The sequence below is a fragment of the Myodes glareolus genome, chromosome 2 (genome assembly GCF_982192425.1).
Source record: "Myodes glareolus chromosome 2, mMyoGla1.1, whole genome shotgun sequence".
In the NCBI taxonomy this organism is placed as follows: domain Eukaryota; kingdom Metazoa; phylum Chordata; class Mammalia; order Rodentia; family Cricetidae; genus Myodes; species Myodes glareolus.
The window spans coordinates 66966302-66987349 of NC_142027.1; the positions used below are offsets into that span (position 1 = coordinate 66966302).

The 21048-nt window shown below is 45.1% G+C and overlaps 1 protein-coding gene across 25 annotated transcripts in view; it reads left to right on the forward strand.

The window, feature by feature from the left end:
* Nucleotides 1-21048, forward strand: part of Kalrn (kalirin RhoGEF kinase) — a 598618-nt gene that overhangs the window by 357470 nt on the left and 220100 nt on the right. For all 25 annotated transcript variants that reach the window (XM_048454129.3, XM_048454132.3, XM_048454114.3 and 22 more), the window contains exons 18-25: nt 1328-1477; nt 3508-3622; nt 5603-5718; nt 6292-6414; nt 13845-14027; nt 15185-15303; nt 17634-17700; nt 18200-18309. In XM_048454129.3, coding sequence (XP_048310086.1) covers nt 1328-1477; nt 3508-3622; nt 5603-5718; nt 6292-6414; nt 13845-14027; nt 15185-15303; nt 17634-17700; nt 18200-18309 — 983 coding nt within the window. The remainder of the gene's footprint in view (nt 1-1327; nt 1478-3507; nt 3623-5602; nt 5719-6291; nt 6415-13844; nt 14028-15184; nt 15304-17633; nt 17701-18199; nt 18310-21048) is intronic.

A 21048-nucleotide genomic window follows, 5' to 3' on the forward strand; every position in this document is an offset into this window, starting at 1 on the left:
AGTCACCTTGAGGCCAGGGACAGACTTCTTGTGCCATGGCAAGCATGTGTAGCTGTGATATCGTCCAGCTGAGTTCATAATTCAGTGAGCATTCTATCCAAAAACCACATCTTTGGGTGAGGATATATCTCAGTTAGTGCAGTGTTGCTTAGCAAACCCTTGATTAGAATTTCAGGGTCACCCTTAGCAACGTAGAAAATTCAAGGCTAACCTGGGCTTAATGAGACCCTGTCTCAAAAGTGATCATACTTTCCCAAGAGGTGTGACTTTTTCAGAGGAGGCCAAGATGGTTGCAGCTGTTCTCCCTTGCTTCTGTGTCCAAGAAGTAACCAGTGCTGTTGATGGGATGTAGAGGAATTCAGGTTTCTGCTTTCCATTTGCTTGATTGTTTTTGCCACCTTAGGGATGGAATCTATCTTCTCCTGCATGCTAGGCAAGTGTCTACTGGGTTCTTATCTTCTGTACCCTCCCTGAAATGGCGTGAGACTGCCATGAGATTCACACTGTAACCCTCAGCCTAAATGTCCCTCTGAACTCTCTTTGAATGCTCTGATCTCTTCTGAGGTCATTTCCAAGGTCACTCAGCATGGCCTCTCTGAATTCTTATAACTGAAAAAAAAATTATATCTTTGAGGTTAATTCAAATGTATTCTCCCTCAGAAAGAAATATGATTTTATAATAGGTGCCCTAAAGATGTCACTGCCTTATGGTAGGACTTTGAACATCTGTCCCCAGGGGAGTAGAAAGATGACTTTTGCTTATGGTCCATAAATCACACAAGAGAGGCAGCTTTCCCCTTTACCACTGCTGAGGCTCCTGGCAGACAAGTACAGATGCCGAGGCAAGCCACTGAGTATCTTCTCCAAGCCTGGTCTACATAATTCATAATTATCATGAGGTTATAACAATACAGCTATACAATATATACATGCGTATATATTGTGAGATGCATATGACATATATGTGTATATATGTATGTGATATATCATATGTGTATATATATGATATATCATGTTGAAGCCCCCTAAATATCCAACCTGTTTCTTCATTTCTTACTCTTCATCATATTCCTGGGTGAAACTCTCAACTCCTGTAGCTTAGCCATCAGCTGTAAAGGATAATTCTACAGTCTCCATCTCGAGTCCATCACAGTCACAAGGTTCTCAAACACATCTCTTCAGAGTATCTCGGCAGTGGTGGCCGCTCTGAATCTCCAGGCTGAATTTCACGTGCAGAGCGTCACTGTGTAGAGTGCTGTTGCTGAAGTCAGCAGCGAACACCGGCTGGGCAGCTCCTCACCGAGCCTTTCCTCCCGTGCTTCACTAGGTGTGCAGTGTTCTGGAAAGCCTAGAGCAGGAGTACCGGAGGGACGAGGACTGGTGCGGCGGGCGAGACAAGCTGGGGCCGGCGGCAGAGATGGACCACGTCATCCCACTGCTCAGCAAGCATCTGGAACAGAAGGAGGCCTTCCTGAAGGTCAGAGCACACTGCCACACATGGTCTTAGATTCCAACCACTCTCTGCTCTCACTAGCCAGCACCCACCTACTGTTCCGTCAGGGCTTCCCCTGCCTCTCATGTAAAGAGGGAAGGGGCTGGAGACTTATCTCCCAGCTAATTTGTAAAGTCCTAAGATAGCACTTTAAACACTCTCTTCTTTCTTGACACGTTTGGTATCATCGGGTATAGGATGCACTATTATTGCCACTGCCGTGTTAGGATATTCCACCAAAACATGGTTATGGTCACAAGATTTTACTCAGTTACATTCAATTTATAAAACATAATTTGCTTTTTTTTTCCTCTTTTGTGGTGCTAGATGCACACAGGGCCTCGTACCGATTAGGCAAGCACCCAGCCATTGAGCAATAACCCTAAAATGATCTTTTGGCTGAAGAGCATAAGCCTACTCAGTAAAGTTATTAAAATAAATCTTTTAATCAACAAATTCAGATACTATTTATCAATCTAGCCATTTTCAAATAACAATAAATATCAGTGTTTATTCTGTGTGAAAGCAGAAACACATTTCCTGGGGATTTCTGATACAACCCTAGAATGGACTAGGAAATCCAATCTCCTTCTCTGGCCTCCTCACATGCATGTGTGGGCATGTACACTCACACACACCTGCACAATATACCACATACATGTGTATGACACACACATACACAGAGAGCGAGAAAAGTAAAGATTATTTCTTTATAAAATTAAATGATTCATTTAAATAAGAAAGAAAACCTCTAGGATCAATGTTTCTCATATATGCCTAAAAGTCTTGACGAAAAGCTCCTACCACTGTAGGAAATTGCAGCCCAACAGACATGCACAACTTTCTGTTTGTTTTCATTGACTGAACCATCTAGAAGTCCTTAGCCTTGGACCTTTGCTGATGGCTTCCAATCCATGAGCCTTTTAGTTCCTGTCAACTTAAAAGTCACATTTATATTTATTATATCACAGTCATTGAAAGTGTATAATTTGTATGCTCAAAAGCTAAGTATAAGAAGATTTTAAAATTTAGCAGTTTGATCCACAGATAATTTATTAATTTTAAATTAATAAGCAAGTATGTACTAGTTTTATAGCTATGGAAAATGATTTTTAGAGAAATTCATAAATTATAAGGGCTTAAGGGACACTAGAAATCCTCTGTCAGTAGATCTGCGTTCTAGGTCTGAAGTACTTCCTTCCTGCTGCTCTTCCCAGCCCCCAGTCCCACTCATGAGGAAAATGTGGCCTGTCTTCTCCACCAGCCACTGCTGATGGGAGTGTACAGTGGCTTCAACTCTTTCATGAAGATTAATATTTCACAATAAGAGAGTTATTTGTTAGGACTGAAGAGATGGCTCAGTGGTTAAGAGCACTGGCTGCTCTTCCAGAGGTCCTGAGTTCAGTTCCCAGCAACCACATGGTGACTCACAACCATTTGTAATGAGATATGGTGCCCTAGCCCTGCAGGCATACGTGCAGGCAGAACACTATACATAGTAAGTAAATAAATCTTTAAAAAATATTTTTTTAAGAAAAAGAGTATTTGTTAGTGTTATTTAGGTAAGGAGAACATGATTGGCACTCAGATAAATTTGAAAATTATTGGCAATTTACATTTAGATTTAGAATTATGTTATCAAGTGTGTTTGCTAAATGTACTGTACTAAAGTAGGTTTCTGTTCCCTGGGCTTCCACCAGTGGTCATGTAAGAAGTATTCTTGTAGAAGAAGAAAACCAGCCTGGGCTTGATTGTTAGCAATGACCAGGCAGCATATAGATAGTGAATGGCTGGCTGATTTCTGTCTGAAACAGAAAAAGAAGCACTTGGTTTAAAGAGAGCTCAGAGCATGGGAATTAGTGTCCCCATGAGCCAGAAGTGACCTCCAGAGCTCTGCTCCCTCTGGATCCCTGCGGCATCCTCTTCACCCCCAAGTCCTTAGGCCTTCTGAAAAGTCACTTCTTCTCATGTCCTGGATTCCACTGGACACGGCCTCACTTCTTTGTCTTTCTTAGGCCTGCACTCTGGCACGGCGGAATGCTGAGGTGTTTCTCAAGTATATCCACAGGAACAATGTTAGCATGCCCAGTGTTGCCAGCCACACCAGGGGACCTGAACAACAAGTAAAAGGTGAGCAAGAGGTCTGCCAGTCACAGGTCACTTTAGATGTGTGCACTCTGCTCTCCCTCCCCTCCCTCCCCTGCCTGTAACAGGCTGTGTACCTAACCCTCCTGTGATCTCAAGTTCGCTGGTGCTTCTCCTTTAAGAAGAAACAGTCTGGTATGAAATGACGTGAAACCAGTCCTGGCAATTCATAGTCAGTTTCTTAACGTGCAGAAAGATTTCCCCAAGTTTTTAAAATGTATTTGCAAGTCCTGGACCACACTTCTTAGCAGAAAGGTTGTCTAAACGTTTGCTACACGAAACATGGAGTCCAGTTGAGGAACACTGATATCACTGAAGCCAATACAAAGGGAATTTCCGCCTCCCTTGGGTCTACAGAATCTGCGTTCTGTATGCAGAGAGGGTTTATATAACTACTGCTCTAGGTCATCCTTATTGCCTCTGAATTCTGTAAGGTCTGTGAGTATATGAAAAATAGCACATACCACTTAAGACTATTTATGATCTGATTGGTCTTAGCCATCGTTTCATTTCCCAGTGGTCACTCCGGCCATACAGAAGCTAGCCTTCAAGTAGGAAATGAGTTTTACATGCATTTTCTTGTCCAGTTAGAAATTCACAGCTCTGGAGAGGAAGGCTGGGAAGAAGACCTGAACTGACTTGGGGTGAGAGGTGAGCCAGGCTTCGGGACACCATGGTCAGAGTGGGGATCAGCAGTCTTGATAGAGTTCCCTTCCCTGCTCAGATCCTCATCTGCAAAGGGAGAACCATAAAGATACACACATTATAAGTATCATAAAAATGTACCTGACACATTACAAATGCTTAATAAACTGATGATCTATGTCCTAATCACTGTATATTTTACCAACATTTAATAGTTTGCAGAAAACAAGAAGCAGATATAAAACAAAATATGTTTACCTCCTTCAAGCATAGATAATATTATTTAAAACACTTAAGAAATCAATCTATGGCCAGGCAGTGGTGGTACGCACCTTTTAATCCCAGCACTTGGAAGACAGAGGCAAGCAGATCTCTGTGAGTTTGAGGCCAGCCTGGTCTACAAAGTGAGTGCCAGGAGAGCCAGGGCTGTTACACAGAGAAACCCTGTCTCAAAAAAATAAAAAGCAAAGGAAGAAAGGAAGGAAGGAAGGAAGGAAGGAAGGAAGGAAGGAAGGAAGGAAGGAAAGAAGAAAGGAAGGAAGGAAAGAAACCAGTCAATCAATCAAGCAATCAAGCAATTCAGGTGACGAGATAGTGTTAAGAGAATAAGGAGACGGATGAATACCTCCTTGGCTCCTATGGCTCCTTTGTCATGCTGACTGCCTTATTTATATTCTCATAGTATTATTAGGGACAACATAAGAAGAACTTCCAGCCTTCCTTAGGATCAGATCAAAAGCTGTGTGGAGTCTGGGCCTAAGACAACAAGTAGACCCTAGTACAGCCCAGTTTCCACCCACCCTCTGCTCAGAAGCAGCAACAGTGGCTCTGCTGTTAAAGTGCCCTGTGTTTGACTCCTGTGCAGGGCTGAGATCGTGGCTCATTATGTGGGTTGGCCGTATGTCCTCCTGGCATTCTCACTACTGCTCGTCTCCCACGGCCTCTCCTCCATAGCTCCTCAGGAATGTCTAAGAGTTCTAGCAGAGCCCACCCATGCTGGCCAGCCTCCAGACCAACTGTGTCAGTTGTTGCCTTAGGGGTTCACTGTCCAAAGCCTCTTACAATAAGGACTGATGAGTGCGAAGAGACTCTGGGTCTGTGGTGGCCACTGACAGATCCTCAGAAACAGGTCCCAGCCATGCTCTTCCCACTGGTGGTCCCCAGGGGAGCTGTGTCTGTCTCCAGCTTTTATCCCCCTTCCTTCTGATGCTCTATTAGTCCTACAGGGAGGCTTGTAAGTCCCTCCTCTGGGTAGCAGGACTGACATCGTTGGGACTTGGTGCGGAGTCCCATGATGCTGCCCACCTCCTCTTCCCACAGCCATCTTGAGTGAGCTCTTGCAGAGGGAGAACCGTGTCCTGCACTTCTGGACCTTGAAGAAGCGGCGGTTAGACCAGTGTCAGCAATACGTGGTGTTCGAGCGCAGTGCTAAGCAGGTATGTCCAGAGTTCCCTTGGCTCTGCCTCACTGCTGGGTCGTGTGCAGATGGCCTCAGTAGCAGGCACAGTTAAGATGACAGGCAATGACAGAATAGGCATAGCCAGTTTCCCCTTGTTAGTAATTTAGGTTTTCGGGGCATTCAATACGGAGTTTGACACCAGAAGTCATGATGAACTGTATAGGTATTCACGGGCTCTGACTCATGATAACCCCCAGTTTATACACAGCTACTCACTGGGTCTGACCTATAACAGCCCTCCCCCCCGTTTATATATAGATGCACAGCTACTCACTGGGTCTGACCTATAATAACCCCCTCCCCATTTATATATAGATACATAGATACTCACTGGCTCGGACATACGATAGGACCCCAGTTTACTGCTTTGTGGTGGGCTGTTCCAACTCAAAGGAGAACATCCATTAAAAAAAATAATAAAGAATTTTAAAAATAACTCCCTCAGAGCTACACACCCACCATCTGTCACCTTTCCTGGGTCCCTTCCTCACAGTATGGCAGGTTTTCCTACTGACAGCTGCCTTCTGGGTGGTGGTGTTTCCTCCTACAGGCGTTAGACTGGATCCAAGAAACAGGAGAATATTACCTCTCAACACATACCTCCACTGGAGAGACCACGGAGGAGACTCAAGAGCTACTGAAAGAATACGGGGAGTTCAGGGTGCCTGCCAAGGTAGGGAGCATCCCAGCCCCTCCCCAAGTCCTCCTGGTCCTCCCCTTCGTGGGTACCTTTACCTTACGGCAGCAAGAGCAGTCTCTGGACACAGAACCGGGTAGCCCTAGGGCACAAGGAAAGCGTGTCCGGGGTTGTCTTCCTTGGAACCTAAACCTCCCTAAATTACATCTCCAACCAGGAAGTCGGTTGCTAAGACACCTCATCATCATGCTGCAGATTCTGGGGTTTCCTTTGTTCTCCCAGGCCCATGAAAGGGCATACTCACGGAAAACTCTGCCTGCATTGTAAACATCTTCCAGGGGTGGCAGGTTTCACCTGCAAATGTGTTGAACTACATGCATGTACATGTGACCTGGGGACTGCAGGTTGGACACACCTAAATTCTACATATATCTACATTTGAATGTCTTGGGAAGCGTACCTTATGGGATGGAACAGCGATTCGGGGACTGATAAAAATTTAGGGTGCCTACCAAACAGGATGTACCTCAAACCTCCCCCAGTTCAACCAGCACCCCTGCTCTGGTCACCTTCTTGCTAGAGAAGCAATAGCAGCCAGTGTAGACAGAACTATGTGTTGGGAAGCCAGTAAGGACAGGCTTATAAAGCAGGTGACTTTTCCAGTTTTCAGACCTATTTTCATTTGTCCTCCGACCTGCTGGTGATCAGGTCAGATCTCTGGGGAGCAAACAGCGCACACCTTTGTGAGGTAGCAGGAATGCTGTAATGGAAGAAACCCAGATTTTTTCCAGTTTTCACAGCCAGCATTTGACACGAGATCCCTTGCTTTTTGAGCAAGAAGCTGGTGTGTCATAGACCTTTCTTTGTAGTACCCTATGTATCTCTCTGCTTTTTGTAGCATCCCTCCCACACATAGAAGATGCTCTTTCAGGGTGAGGGCTGTTTGTTCGGGAGCCAAGGAGGATCACACACTCATGGCATCTTCTGCAGAGACCCCCTTCCGTATCTCAGCACATGTTCCTCCATCTTGGTTTCACAAACATAACATCACAACCTCCTTCCTGCACCAGTATACACAAGTAATTATCTGCATTATGAATGCTATGAACTCTACATTGGGCAGGTAGCCTTGCATTGTTGGAAGCTCTGGGCCCTTTGCCTGCTGTTTAGAGCTGTGAGTTCAGGTCGGAGGTTCATTTCAACCTAGAGAAATGGCACAAAGTAGGCAGAAGATGACCAGGACCCAGTTCAAATCCAAATGAAAGTGCTTTTTGAGGTTACAAGTTTCTGTCTATCTGACCTCTGACTGCATCCTTAGTGGACCGTTAGCAGGATGAATGGCATCGGCTCCACTGGCATGGGTAGACTATAGCAGTAGCCAGAATTTCTTAGGATGAGAGTCTATTTGTAACCGAAGTGGACATCCAGAGAATTCAGTCATGTTAGTTTATCCTTCACAATCTGCTTCATGGCTTTGTCCTCTTACTTCCATCATTCCTGCCCTCAACTGGAGTTGCTTCTTCATGGGATTGCATTCTCCTGGCCTTACCTCCTTTCTAGTCCATCCTACTCCTCTGATCTGTAAAGGGTCACTGTGGCCATGGCATCCCTCCCCTCAGGAACTTTGATGGTCTTCAGTGTCTTCAGGCTCCACCTCCTCCCACCCTATAGCTCCATCATTAGTGGTTTCTTTATGCTAGCTCAGGCTTCAGCAGAGTGGGTGCGCTTTCTTACCCTCCAAGTGATCCATTTGCCGCCCTTGCCTTTTCCTGCAAGTTCTCCACCTGAAGTAGTGACCCTTCTCTCTAGTTTGTGCTTTGGAAAGCAGCCCATCTTCCAATCCAGTGCTACCTCTTCTGTGGTCCTGTCTACCTGCTGAATACCACAGGGCCCTCCCCTGCTGCACTGGCAGCCCCTGTCTGTATAACCTTTGGGTAGCTAGCACAAGCCACGTTTTTCCAGGGGTCTGTGCAGTGATATCTTCAGTGTGATCTGAATATCTCAAGGAGTCTTTGTGAAGGGTTATCTTCTGTGATATCCCCGAGGACAAGAACCCCCTTTATTCACCTGTGTTTCCCAGGTTACCTGATGCAGCTAATGCATTGAAAGGAAGTCACAAAGAGACATGAACATTAGGAATCTTGGATAGATCTCAGAACTACTACACTTGAGTCTATGCTCGCATGGCTTTTCTAGCTTGGCCCTTCATTTCCCGTCTTCCTCCCAGCTGAACTATGTCTGTTAGTAGTTACTGCGTTCGTATCTGGCATGTCCTCAATCTCAGTTATTTGTGTCAGATTATCTACTGAATAACAGCCCAGCTGAGGACCCTGAAGCCTCCTGCCTCCACCTCAGCCAACTCCCCAGAGGCAAACCTCTTGTGACCAGTCATCTCTGGCTTTTGGTCTTTATAACCAGTGAAATGAAAATTTGGTGTAGAAAGCAACTGACCTTGAATGGCAGAAGAAATATTGTGGCCCTCACAATTGAATAGTGCACCAGGTTATACTGGATTATTTTACTCTGCTCCAAAAAGAGAGATCAAGGAGAAGAAACACTGAATACAGAAAGGCAATTTTATATAAAAACCTTCAAAAATAAGAACAAAGTGAGACAGGGATTTGGCAAGGGTAAGAACACACCCTTGCACGATGTGGTATGCCTATAGGCAATCTACTTAGAAGAATACAAATGACACTTTTTATTGTTTCAAAATTATAGGGGAACCAGCACTTGATAACGGGGAAGCCGAACGCCTCAGCTTCTGACAGAATTCTGTTTCTTCTAAAAGCAAAATTGTTTTTAGATTTTTTTCTTTTTACAATCCAGTGATTTTTTTTTAAGTATATCACAAGCTTTATAAACTTTGCCACAGCTGAGTGGAGCTTAGGAGTTAAACGTCAGGAGTAGCTCCTCCTTCTCTTCCCTCCTCAGGCTGCACGTGCCCTATAAATAGAATCATTCACTATGTAATCCTCTGTCTAGCTTCATTTCCTCGGCATAATGCTTTCCGTATTCCACCCATGCTTTAATGCATGTCAACTCCTCGTCCCTTTTGACGACTAAATAGTGCTTCATTACACAGATACAGCTTTGGCGTTTATCAGATGAATAATATTAAGCTTTATGAATTTTATGTTTCATGAGGGTTTAGGAATAATATATTAGCACTACATACAAGTTTTGTGTGAGCATGTTTTTCAGTTTTTTCTATGTCTATGTGGGAGTGTGGTGACTGGGCCATATGGCACCTCTCTGTTTCATCGGGAAGAGCTTCCAGTTCCAAAGTAGCTTTCCACAGTGTGTGTAGGTTCTAGGGCCTCCACATCTTCCTCAGCGCTCGACTCCTGCCTGTCCTGAGAAACGTGACAGAGGAGGAGTCCCACTGCCTTACCCATGCTGACTCAAAGCCCTGAGCTCAAGCAGTCTTCCTGTTTTCTGCCTCCAAAGTACCCTGGGGTATTCCTGCTCAGTACTTATCCCGCCTTTCTGTGGATTCGCCTCTGCTCTGCACCAGCCTCTGCTGCCTGTCACAGTAGTTCATATCCCCAGAGAGACACCCTCAGCTGAGGCCTGTGCCCTCAGTGTCCATTTTAAACAGACTTTAAAGTCAGGCCACCTGAAAAGTGATTGGTCACCTACTGGTGGGCTGTCCTGGTGGGACAAGGTTCTGCCTCTGACCTCGTCAGCTGCAGCCAGGAATGTGACAGGTCATGTGGTTTCAGATCATATTCTGTGGGGGCCACGGCCATTGTTGGTGTTCCACGGGGCTAGTCGAGTTTAGCTTTGCTTCAGCATCCGCTTACCCACCCACCCCTCCATTCACCTCTTACAGTGTGCTGCTGCTTTTCTAGACAGGGATACAGGCGGAGGGGAAGGTGGAGCTCAGCTGTTAGAGAGGTTCAGGCCCCTGAAGAGGACACGCAAGCAACTGTGCAAGACCCGTGCTAGAATAGAGGCCTGTGCATGGAACCGTGGGAACCTGATCCCGCCCCCATCTGCAGAGAGGACCACTTGGCTGAGGATAGGCCACACAGGCGCCATCCCCACAGTGGAGAACCTCAGAGACGGGCTCCTCCAAACACAGGTGGGGCCAGCTCGGGTAGAACTTTTCCACACTGCTTGCTGACTGTCCACTCCACAGCCTCCTCAAGGACATGGGGTCATCTCAGTCACAGGCTTTGTCCTTATTGATCCGAGTCAGCTTTGCTACCTCCCGATTCAGTTTCCTTTAACAAAATGGTCACTACCTGGCTGCAGGCACCATCTGAAGGGAGATCACCTTACCAGGAGCAGAGAGTAGCTACTTCCAGGACTTTTATATAAGACGAGATCTCTTGATTATTAGAAATAAAGTCAAACTCTCTTAAGAAAATAACAAACCAAAAAGAACCTCCCTCCAGGAAAAAGATAAAATCCCTAAGAGAAATGATATGCGTATCTTTAGGGATCCCAGGCTTCTTGTCTTAGCCAGTCCTGCTGTAGTTACTGTTGCCGGTTCATGATGGAGGGATAGTCCTCCAACCCTCACACCTCCCTCTTCTCTTCCATTCCAAAGCCCTGCTAGCTCCTGACTCTCAGCCCCTGGCCAGCCCACCATGCTGACAGAGGAGAGGCTAATTGTGTTGTGCCACGGCCGTGCACCAGGCAGAGCCCTCTGCTCCTCTCTGGGACATTCCTCTCTTGGGAAGGGGTGTGGACACGCCTAGAAAGCGGTGTGTAAGATTCGGCTGCCAAAGGACAAGGGTGGTTGAATAAACAGAGGCCCTGCTGTCTTCTTTTGTTTGTTTTGTTGTAATGAATCAACTGTTTACTTGGATTCTCAGTAAGAAGTTTGGAACACTGATTTGTCAGGGTCAATTCCATTTATTAGTGAGAAAATGGATTACATGTAGTCCAGGAACTGAGGAATAGCTTTGTTCTTTGGCAAAAGCTGTGAAGGAGAACATCAATCTTGTGCTGGTCTTGTAGCTCAGATTTCTCTTTCTGTGGTGAAGACCTCATCTTCCAGGTGTCTGGGCTGCCATGGCTGCATCTTAAAGTGACTCAGTGTGTTTGGGAGTTTCACATTGCTGATAACAATTCTGATGTGTTCTATAGAGAGAAACTCGGCTGAGGGGGACGATTCAGCTACAGTTAGCAAGCCCTGCTGCTGCATAAGCAAAGCTACCCTCTTGCTCCCGTGGTACTCCTTAAGGATGACCCAGAGTGCCGATGTTGTACCTGTCTCTCACACCTGCTGAGGGGCTTGTGCTGTGCCCAGCAGCTTCCACGCACACCTTCTGCGGGAGATCTGGGCATTCTGCAAAGCTTTCTCAGCCCTGAGCAGTTTTGTGACAGTAGCCAGATCTTTTCGCTTTCCACTTTTCAGTCCTGAGTGCTTCCTCTCGTGCTGGCACTTTCTGACCACACAGCAGGAGGAGAGTAGCTGCCGGTCCCCAACCCGGACAAGTACTTCCCTCTTTTTCACTTTAGGGCCACCCTTTTCACTGTGCCTGAGGCACCACCTTCTTGGCTGCAGGTGTCTTTCCCTGGTGTCCCACAGCTATTTTATTTCGGGAAGATACGCTGTCTTCTCAACCGTAGCGCTCATGATTTTTCAAGCCTCAGTTTTCTAGATTGTAGCATGTTCCAAGTTTTGGACCTCCTTTTCCTAATAGAACATTTTCCTTCTAGCATATTATTTAAATGTTATTTCATTTTCCTTAAGATTTCTCAGCCAGGCAGTGTTGGCACTCACCTTTAATCTCAGCACTCGGAAAGTAGAGGCAGGTGGATCTCTGTGAGTTTGAGACCAGCCTGGTCTACAGAGCAAGTTCCAGGACAGGCTCTAAAGCTACAGAGAAAATCTGTCTCGGAAAACCAAAAAGGAAAAAAAGAAGATTTCTCAGGTTTTTCTGAGAAATTTTAGTTTCAAACTTCAAAAGTGTGCTAAAAGATGAGCAGGTGTTTGCTGCAGTCATCACTTCCGCTGCCCTGTCTTACCCGGCAGCCCCGCCCTGCCCTCTGAGGCAGCTCTGCTCTGCCTTCATCTTCTCTATTGTAAAGTCCCTCTGCCGTGACACACTTCTCACTTTGACATTTAATTACATGATGCCCCGAGCCGCCAACTATTTTGTATGAAAATCTTGTCCCCTCTGGAAATTTTAGGTAGGGGCAAATGAATACTTTTTTTTTTATTTCTCCATTTGTTTACCCCCCAAGCCCAACCCACAGCTCTCTGCAGAGGACTGTAGACTGAGGAAATGCTGAACAAATTCTTGTTACAAATTAAGATAACTCAACACCTGTCAGGCCTTTAGCTGGTTAGCCCTGTAATAGGCACTGACTACAGTAATCACTTCATCTCCCTGGAGCAGAAACAAAGACAAAATCTCATAGTAAAGCAGATAGGAGTCTGTGAGTTGGGGTCATCAGATCCTAGCCCGTGCCAGCTTGCATGTTTAGTGCCTGCCTCAGGTACAGAGACGGGCAGGGACTAGGAACAGAGGATCAGAGACAAATGCTGCTGTCACTGTTGGTGGTATGAATGTGGACAAGCTCTGAAAGCTGAACCTCGGGGTTTTGCATCTGGCTTGCAGAGACTTGTCCATCACCCCTGCATATTTCTTAAGGATGTTTTAAAACTCACATGAGTCTCAGGTGTGTTTGTAACATGCTCTATAAGTCACCAAATCACTATGTTGATATAAGAGAACCTCATATCAATAGCAATGGCTAACATCCCTGACTTAACTATTTCTATGAACCTTTTCTGGAGATGTGAGCAAACGCCTTATCATCTAGATAAGGGACTAGGGAGACAGACCAAAGAAACAGTTCTGCTCAATAGGAACATGTGTGAAGGGTTATTTACAGGACTGTGGAAATCTTACAGGCCACTATGCCAGTGAAGGAAATGTCACTGATCCCAGCAACTGCTATGTATCTTTTAGACATGGCACGGCCTTGTGAATCCTTCCCTCAATGACATTTAACTGTCTAAAATCCTTGAGAAGGGTAGGGTCTCTGGAGCCCTACCCATCCTCCATGATGGAAGGTCAATAGGTTCAATCTCGTACAGGTTTCCTTTAGGCGATCATGGCTGCTGGCAGTCCAAGAGGATGTGGCCACATCCTGCCTGGAAGACAGTATTCCACAGCCGGGTTCTTACAGTGACCCCTGTGCACACCTGCTGTGCTCTAGGCATAGTCTAGGCAGTAGATATTGTTGGCCCATTGATGTTTGTGGTAACTTTATGAAGCAGGTACTATTATGATTCCTATTTTATGGGTAGAGGAACTGACAGAGCCCGGGAGATTTAAATAATTTGCTCTAGGCTACCCAAAAGGTAAGTGACAAAGTTGTCATGCAAATCCAGTTCTCAACTGAGGTACCTATGGGTGCTGGGCAGAGCAGAGGGGAGCTTGGGGCAATGGGGCCTGAGAATAATGTGATCCAGTAATGTTAGGCCATCTCTTGGGCAGCAAACGAAAGAGAAGGTGAAGCTTCTGATCCAGCTAGCGGACAGCTTTGTGGAAAAGGGCCACATCCATGCCACAGAGATAAGGAAGTGGGTGACCACAGTGGACAAGCACTACCGAGATTTCTCACTGAGGATGGGCAAGTACCGGTACACCCTGGAGAAAGCCCTGGGAGTCAACACGGAGGTGCGTATCAGGTGCTGTCTGCTGGAGCTCCTTCCCTTCTCTCCCTCAGTACTGCTAGCCTCAGTGAGGAAGCACATTTCTGAGCTGTGAACCCTATGAACCTCATGCATTTTAAATAGGTTTGGGGAACTTTTACTGATCCATTCATTTCAAGCCCCCCACCACCACCACACACACCCATGATCTATGCACTGCAGAACTGGCTAGCCAGGAACCAGACCTATGAATACAAAGCAGAGGTTTAGTTTTGTTTTATTTTTCCTGTGTAGTTAACTGTTGACTCTGAGGACTAAAGCCTTTATTTTGATCTCATCAGTACTGTCATCTAACCAACTATGTTAATGAGTCAATGATTAGAGTCCCTAGCATGTATGCAAATGGATCTCAGGAATAAGGGTCACAGTTTGTGCGAAGGCTGTTTGACACTTCAACTGAAAGAAGATATGAAGTGCCATGAAACAAAGGAAGACTGACTCTTAATCTCTTTTTTATAATAGAGGTCAGTGACCTGTGAATTAAAAAGCTAAATCCAGCCTATCACTTAATCCTAGGAGTTCAAACTCATATATCTTTAAACAACCCCTTGGTCTGAGGCAGAGAAGCTTTGAGTAAAGTGGTCAAACCACTAAAATTTGAGGCTCATAATGTCTCCCCTAGGCAGTGAGGGTTTTTGTGTGTGTATGGTGGGGTCCCATCATACATAATACCAATGATGGCTTAAGCAAGCAGGGACGAGAAATTACAGGGTTTAGTCACTGATTCTGTTCCTGTTTCCACAGGAAACTGCTTGTTTAAAAAAAAAGTTATTTTCTCTTGACAAATGAGAGGTTTTCAGTGTTTTCCTGTATTTCTGTTTTACATTTATTTTATTGATGAAGAACCAATTCTGGTTAGTTTCTCTTTAGATTTAATCAAGACCAGAGGCCTGGAAATCGGATACGTAATGGCTGTAGCCACAGATAGTAGCACTAAATGTTTGACCGAACATCCTATACGTTTTTGTACTTGAAAACAAGAATTACCCTATGAAGAAGGCTTGTGGGTGGGACCTTGTAGGACCCCCCACCCCCGATCTCGTCATCTTCCATGAAGTTGTTTTCACCGCTTCCCTAAGACCTCACCAAGGTGACCTGACCTTTGTGACACTTCTCATGCAGGGTAACAAGGACCTAGAACTGGACATCATCCCAGCGAGCCTTTCGGATCGTGAGGTTAAGCTCCGGGACGCTAACCACGAGGTCAATGAAGAGAAGCGGAAGTCAGCTCGGAAGAAAGAGTATGTGTGTGGGTGGGGGGAGGTGGAACTCCCACTGCAGCGAACAGGCTCTTCCTTACTCTTCCCGGCTACCCATCCCTTGTGACAGTGTCATCTGGTCTACCTGCAGATGTGGGGATGGCCACTGAGGAGAGAGACTCACTGGAGATCTCTCAGCCTCTCCATTCCTTACTAAATCCAAGGGCTCTTCATGTAGCAGGGGCTTCCAGGGGACACCTACCCTTTAGAACGTCAAATTTTACTTCACAGTATTGGGACTCAACAGTATTGTAAAGAAGATTGGCATAGAAGAAGCAGGTAGGAAAGAAGAACAAGAAGAAAGGAAAACCAATGCAGAGACCAAAGGTGTCTTCCCAGAGCCAACTGTGCTCCTTCAGATTGTCCCTGACTACACAGCAGCCTACAGACCTAACCTCTGAGCATTTCCCAGGATCCTCTGCACCAGGCACTTTTCTCACACCATCTTATTCAATCCTTGCAGCAGTCCCGGGTGGTCAACTGTGTTATAGATAAGCAGTCCTGAGGTCTGGAGACTCTGATCTTACGTCTAGTGACTGACAGATCTGTAATTCAGTTCCTGCTTGTCTAACTCCAATATTCACACTCTTTCCACCCTCCCAACAGAGGAAGAATAAGAAGAGAGTGGCTAATTGACTTCTGTGAAAGTGAAGTCTTTAAATCAATCCTTTAACAGAAAGCCACCGTTAGAGTGAGACATTGCTTTAGGGAAAAACCCGCCAAGATGAAGAGCGCCTGAAAGATACTGCCCACACAGGATTTCTGGTCATGTTTTCAAAAAGACACACCTTGGGGATATAGTTTCTCAAATTTTTCAGGTGATAGAACACCTGAAAATAGGAGTTCTCAGCATGAACTATATGAAAACCTGATACCGAAAATGTGATATAAATGTGTAAATGTATAGTTTTTACTAAATTAGATTATCCTACACCAGCTAAGAAGCACTATTTCTAATAGAAATTATGGAGAGAAAAGGTAAAATAGATGCACAATAATGAAGTCATACATCATACATGCTCAAGTCCACATGATATTTAGGGGTCTAAGGAGGGAGTCCTTTCCTTAAAAGTACAGAGCACAGCTAAGTGATGGTCAGGTGACGGTGGCACACACCTTTAGTCCCGGCGCTCAGAAGACAGAGTCAGGCAGATCCCTGAGTTCAAGGCCAGGATGGTTTATAGAGTGAGTTTCAAGAAAGCCAGGACTACACAGAGAAACCCTGTATTTGGAGGGGAAATGATGGAACATAAACTTCTGTCCACAGGAGCCTGAAGCGCATCAATCACTTAACATTATGAATTAATATTGCGCGTGCCAGTGTTGTGCCCATAGATTTTTGATGCAAATAAATCTCACTGGAGTTATTGCCTAAATACTGAATAGGACCAGCCAAGGTCAGAGATCAGCAAACTGTGGCCCACACCAAACTGGACTCATCCTGTTTTATATAGTTCTATAATCTAAAATTGACTCTTATATACTAACTGGTTGGGGAAATCAAGCAGAGACTACATATGGGGACATGTATGACTTTTAGTGGCCTGGTTTCTTTGGAACACATCTGTACTTGTCTCTGTGGTTCTCTCAGGTTACAGCATCTGTGGTGAGTGGCTGTGCCAGAGACTGAAGAGCCCGTAAATATAACCTGGTTCTTCACAGAAACTTTGTAAAGGCCTGAGCTCAATGATGTGTTGAACATCTCTGCCTGCCCTGGCACCTGTTTAATCTGAGTACTGAGCTAGTTCAGTGTAAGTCTATAAAGTACTGAGCAGACAGCATTCTGGGCACTGTAAGAGAGACCAGGAAACTGCAATCCAGACTGTCTAGCTACTGTGCTATAGTGTGAGCAGTCCCAGATCTTGTACACACATGCCTGTGCACACATGCGGTTGACAGTGTGAGCAGTCCCGAATTTTGTACACACATGCCTGTGCACACATGCGGTTGACAGTGTGAGCAGTCCTGGATCTTGTACACACATGCCTGTGCACACATACAGTTGGCAGTGTGAGCAGTCCCGGATCTTGTACACACATGCCTGTGCACACATGCAGTTGGCAGTGTTTGCGTATCAGCACTGTAGAAATGAGTGGAAAAGCACAAGAGCGTGGAACCAGCTGAGTGCAGATATGGAGCAGTGGTGGAGAGCAAATGACCTGGGCGAAAGTGACTCAGGAGAGGGAAGAGTTTCACTGGTAAAGTGGGGTAGGGACACTCAAGTGTCACAAGTGCTGGAGTGAGGGAGCGGAGTTGGAAAGGAGGAAGCAATGTGTGTACAAGCAACTGAAAGTCCACTTGTTTCCTCCTAGATTCATAATGGCGGAACTGCTCCAGACTGAGAAGGCTTATGTGAGAGACTTACATGAGTGCTTGGAGGTAAGTCTTACAGTGATCGGTTTCCAGTCCTGGTGCAGAAGAGGCAAGCTGGCTCTTGACAACTTCTTGAGAGCAGCCCAGCGCTCTTGCCGTTCTGCTGGAAAGTAAAAATGCAGTTGGGGAGATCTTCCAGAGCCAAAGGCCAATGCATGGGAATTTAAGGTGCTTTGGAAAAGAAGGTCTACACTTCTCTCAAGCTGGAACTAGACCCAGACCTCCCAAAAAAAATGGGGAAGGGGAGTATGTCAGGCACTTCATTTCAAAATATAAACCATGACACAGATTTAATAAATGACAAGACTAGTGCATGGCCATGCTGAGTCTCAGAGTGTTGGAGTGGCCAGGTTTACTCTCTTTCTGCTCCACTTGTTAAGTGCTTCACCTTATGAACTTCATATGCAATCATACTTCTACTCTGGCCTCACATGGTGGAGGGGCCTCTTTTATCTTGCTTTCTTGCAGCATGCCTGCCAGTGATGACTCTCTCACTGTCTTACAGACCTACCTGTGGGAAATGACCAGTGGTGTGGAGGAGATACCCCCTGGGATCCTCAACAAAGAGCACATCATCTTTGGCAACATCCAGGAGATCTACGACTTCCATAACAAGTATGTTGGTGGGGGGTTCCATTGAGCACACTGAGGGTGTAAATGCCAGGCATCTGACTGCCCAGCAAGTGGATCAAAGCCACTGGTAAGCCTGCTGTTTTTCCTGACAGTCTTTTTTATTCAGTCAGATCTTACAGTTAGTTTCTTGTTTACTCTGTCTCCACAATGGTACAAAATTCTTAGTGGAACGAGAAGTAATTGTTCTGTGGTACCTATTTCCAGTTCTCGCGAGGAGCAGACAGCATCCTCCTTTGCTCATTTAGCATGGTTGTCAGAGCACTGAGAAAGCAAGAGTGGCTTTGTCCCCATGAAGGATGTGGGAATCCTGACTTCAGCATTCACCTGGGACTATCCATCCTTTATTTGTGGTCTCTCGGTTTCAAATTCTGTTCACCTTTTGTCTCAAGCTAGTTCCTCCATTCTGACTATCCCATCATCCTTACCCTCAACCATTTATATGTATAAATATACCAAAATATTTGGCACATCACATTTCTCGATACCCTATAGAAGACATCATTAATCACCTCTCTGTTCTCATTGAAGTAGAATCCTAGAACACTAACACCTCACAGCCCATCTTTCCAACTCCAAGCTCGATGTAAGAACCCTTTATGTTGCCTGCTAAACATAGTTGCTGTTAGTAGATGGTCAAGCAAGAATATGTATGACCAACTGGTAAAAATAACTTAGTTTCCAAAATTCAAGTACAGAGAATCTTGAGATACAGGGGGATGTGACACAAAGTCCTAGAGCAGGAGTCTTCGGGAGTCTGCAGTGGAGAAAGCTGGTGAGGCTAGTCTGGGGACTGAGTGAGCTGGGACACAGCCCTGGTGGTAACATGACATCTTCGCAAATCCCAAGGAAACCATGTGCACAAGTAGCGAACCATCCTGAGGCAGGACTCGATGACACTGTCCAGGGTGCTGTCTGCAGAGGTAGGAAGTACATTGGCAACACAGTAACCCAGGGCATATCTGCAGCTACTGAACTGCTAAGAACCTCAATTTGTATTGTTCTTAATTTCAATAAGATTTAAATAGTCATAAGTGAAAAATGGCTCCCCTATTGGACAGTCCCACTCTGGAGAATGAAGCCTCTATACAGATCTATGCTGAGAATGACCTCCAGGTGAGCATGAGTGGGTGTGAAAGGGGTGGAGAGTTCCTGTCATGAGGACTCATCCCTGTCAAGGCATCAGTTTGGGTACCCAACACATGCTAACCTGTCAGGAAATTCAGGGCTGAAGTCTCATGTGTTCTGCCTCTTACTGATTAAAATTCCCATTTTTTCCCTCTCCCCATCATAAACATCCTTATTTGATTTGCCTGGAAGTCTCCAGACACGGTATTTTGTCTTCATGACAGTCATTAATAAGACTCTAATAAATCTGTTCTTGACCATTGACCCCACATTCTATCATCTGAGCCCAGCATCACCCCATCTCCTCCAGGATATCTGAGAAGATTCAGGCTGGCAGAGAGTAGAGCACATCGCTTTATTTGTTTGACTATGGTCTCCGAATGTCATTAACCAGTCTCACAAATACACCAGCTAAATATGGACATCCTGACACCACAGTGTGCGCTGCTTATGAACTCTGCTATTGTGAAATCAAGGGGAAAGAATATTCACTTTAAAACTGAGCAGTTAATAACAGAATGCCTAGCTCAGCTCTGCTTCTTATTCTGATTTCAGGGTGTCACCCTAGTGATCCATGGTAAATGGTTTTATAGTTCTCTAAATAGCTGTAACCTTACCTATAGCTTACCCAATGTAGTTCTAACAAATTCTTTTTAAATTCAAATTAAAGCATTTGAAATCTGCATTCTGTGAAGGGAGGGAGTAGACACTTTTTCCCAACAGCACTGCCAAGCGTGCTACCTATTCAGAACACTGTAAAGAACCAGGCAAATGTGAAAGCCAGCAGCACCTGGGCAACTAAAAAATGTCACAAAGATTAAACTGCTTTCTCCCCATAGCAACATCTCTCTGTCCTCACCACCAGCCTCTTTGCCTCATGGTTATATTCTTTCCTAGACTATGGTAAATCAGAAGCAATAAATATTATAAAAATCAGGTACCTGAACAAATGAGTAGTTGAGTGAGCAGAGTTTTGTGAAACTTGAGAGAAGAAGACAAATATGGCAGAAGAGAAAGGGGAAAGACAATAAAACAAAAATGGAAGCAGAGGTTAGTGGCGCGTGCCTGCGATCCCAGCACTCAGGAGATTGCAGCGGGAAGCCTAGGGCTCAAGGATAGCCTGGGACATCATCGTAGTCAAGGATAGCTCATTGTTTATGCAGAGCATCCTGTGTCCTACTAGCTGGCCAGCAAAGCCGCTGTATTGCAGTATGACATAATAATTGATACTAGTAATAATTCTGGATTGCTGCATTTCTGCATTTAAATCAAGGAACTCTGTAATAGATTTAGAAGGCTACTGACTGAAAGAAATTAATGTTTTAAATTATCAATAACTTGAAGGAATATCCAAGAATATCAAGCTGTGGGCTAGGATTTTACTGTACTGTGTGCTTTCTACTTAAGCCACACAGGTTTTGATTAGTAGAGAGAATATAATAATTCTAAAATCTCTAAAAAATAAAGATAAAATGGTAATTGACCAAACTTAGAAAATACCAGGATTATAAACTAAGGAGAACCTTGACATTCTCTATTTATTCAATACCTGATACCATGAACCTGGTACCACATAAAATTTATAGTAAATAGTTG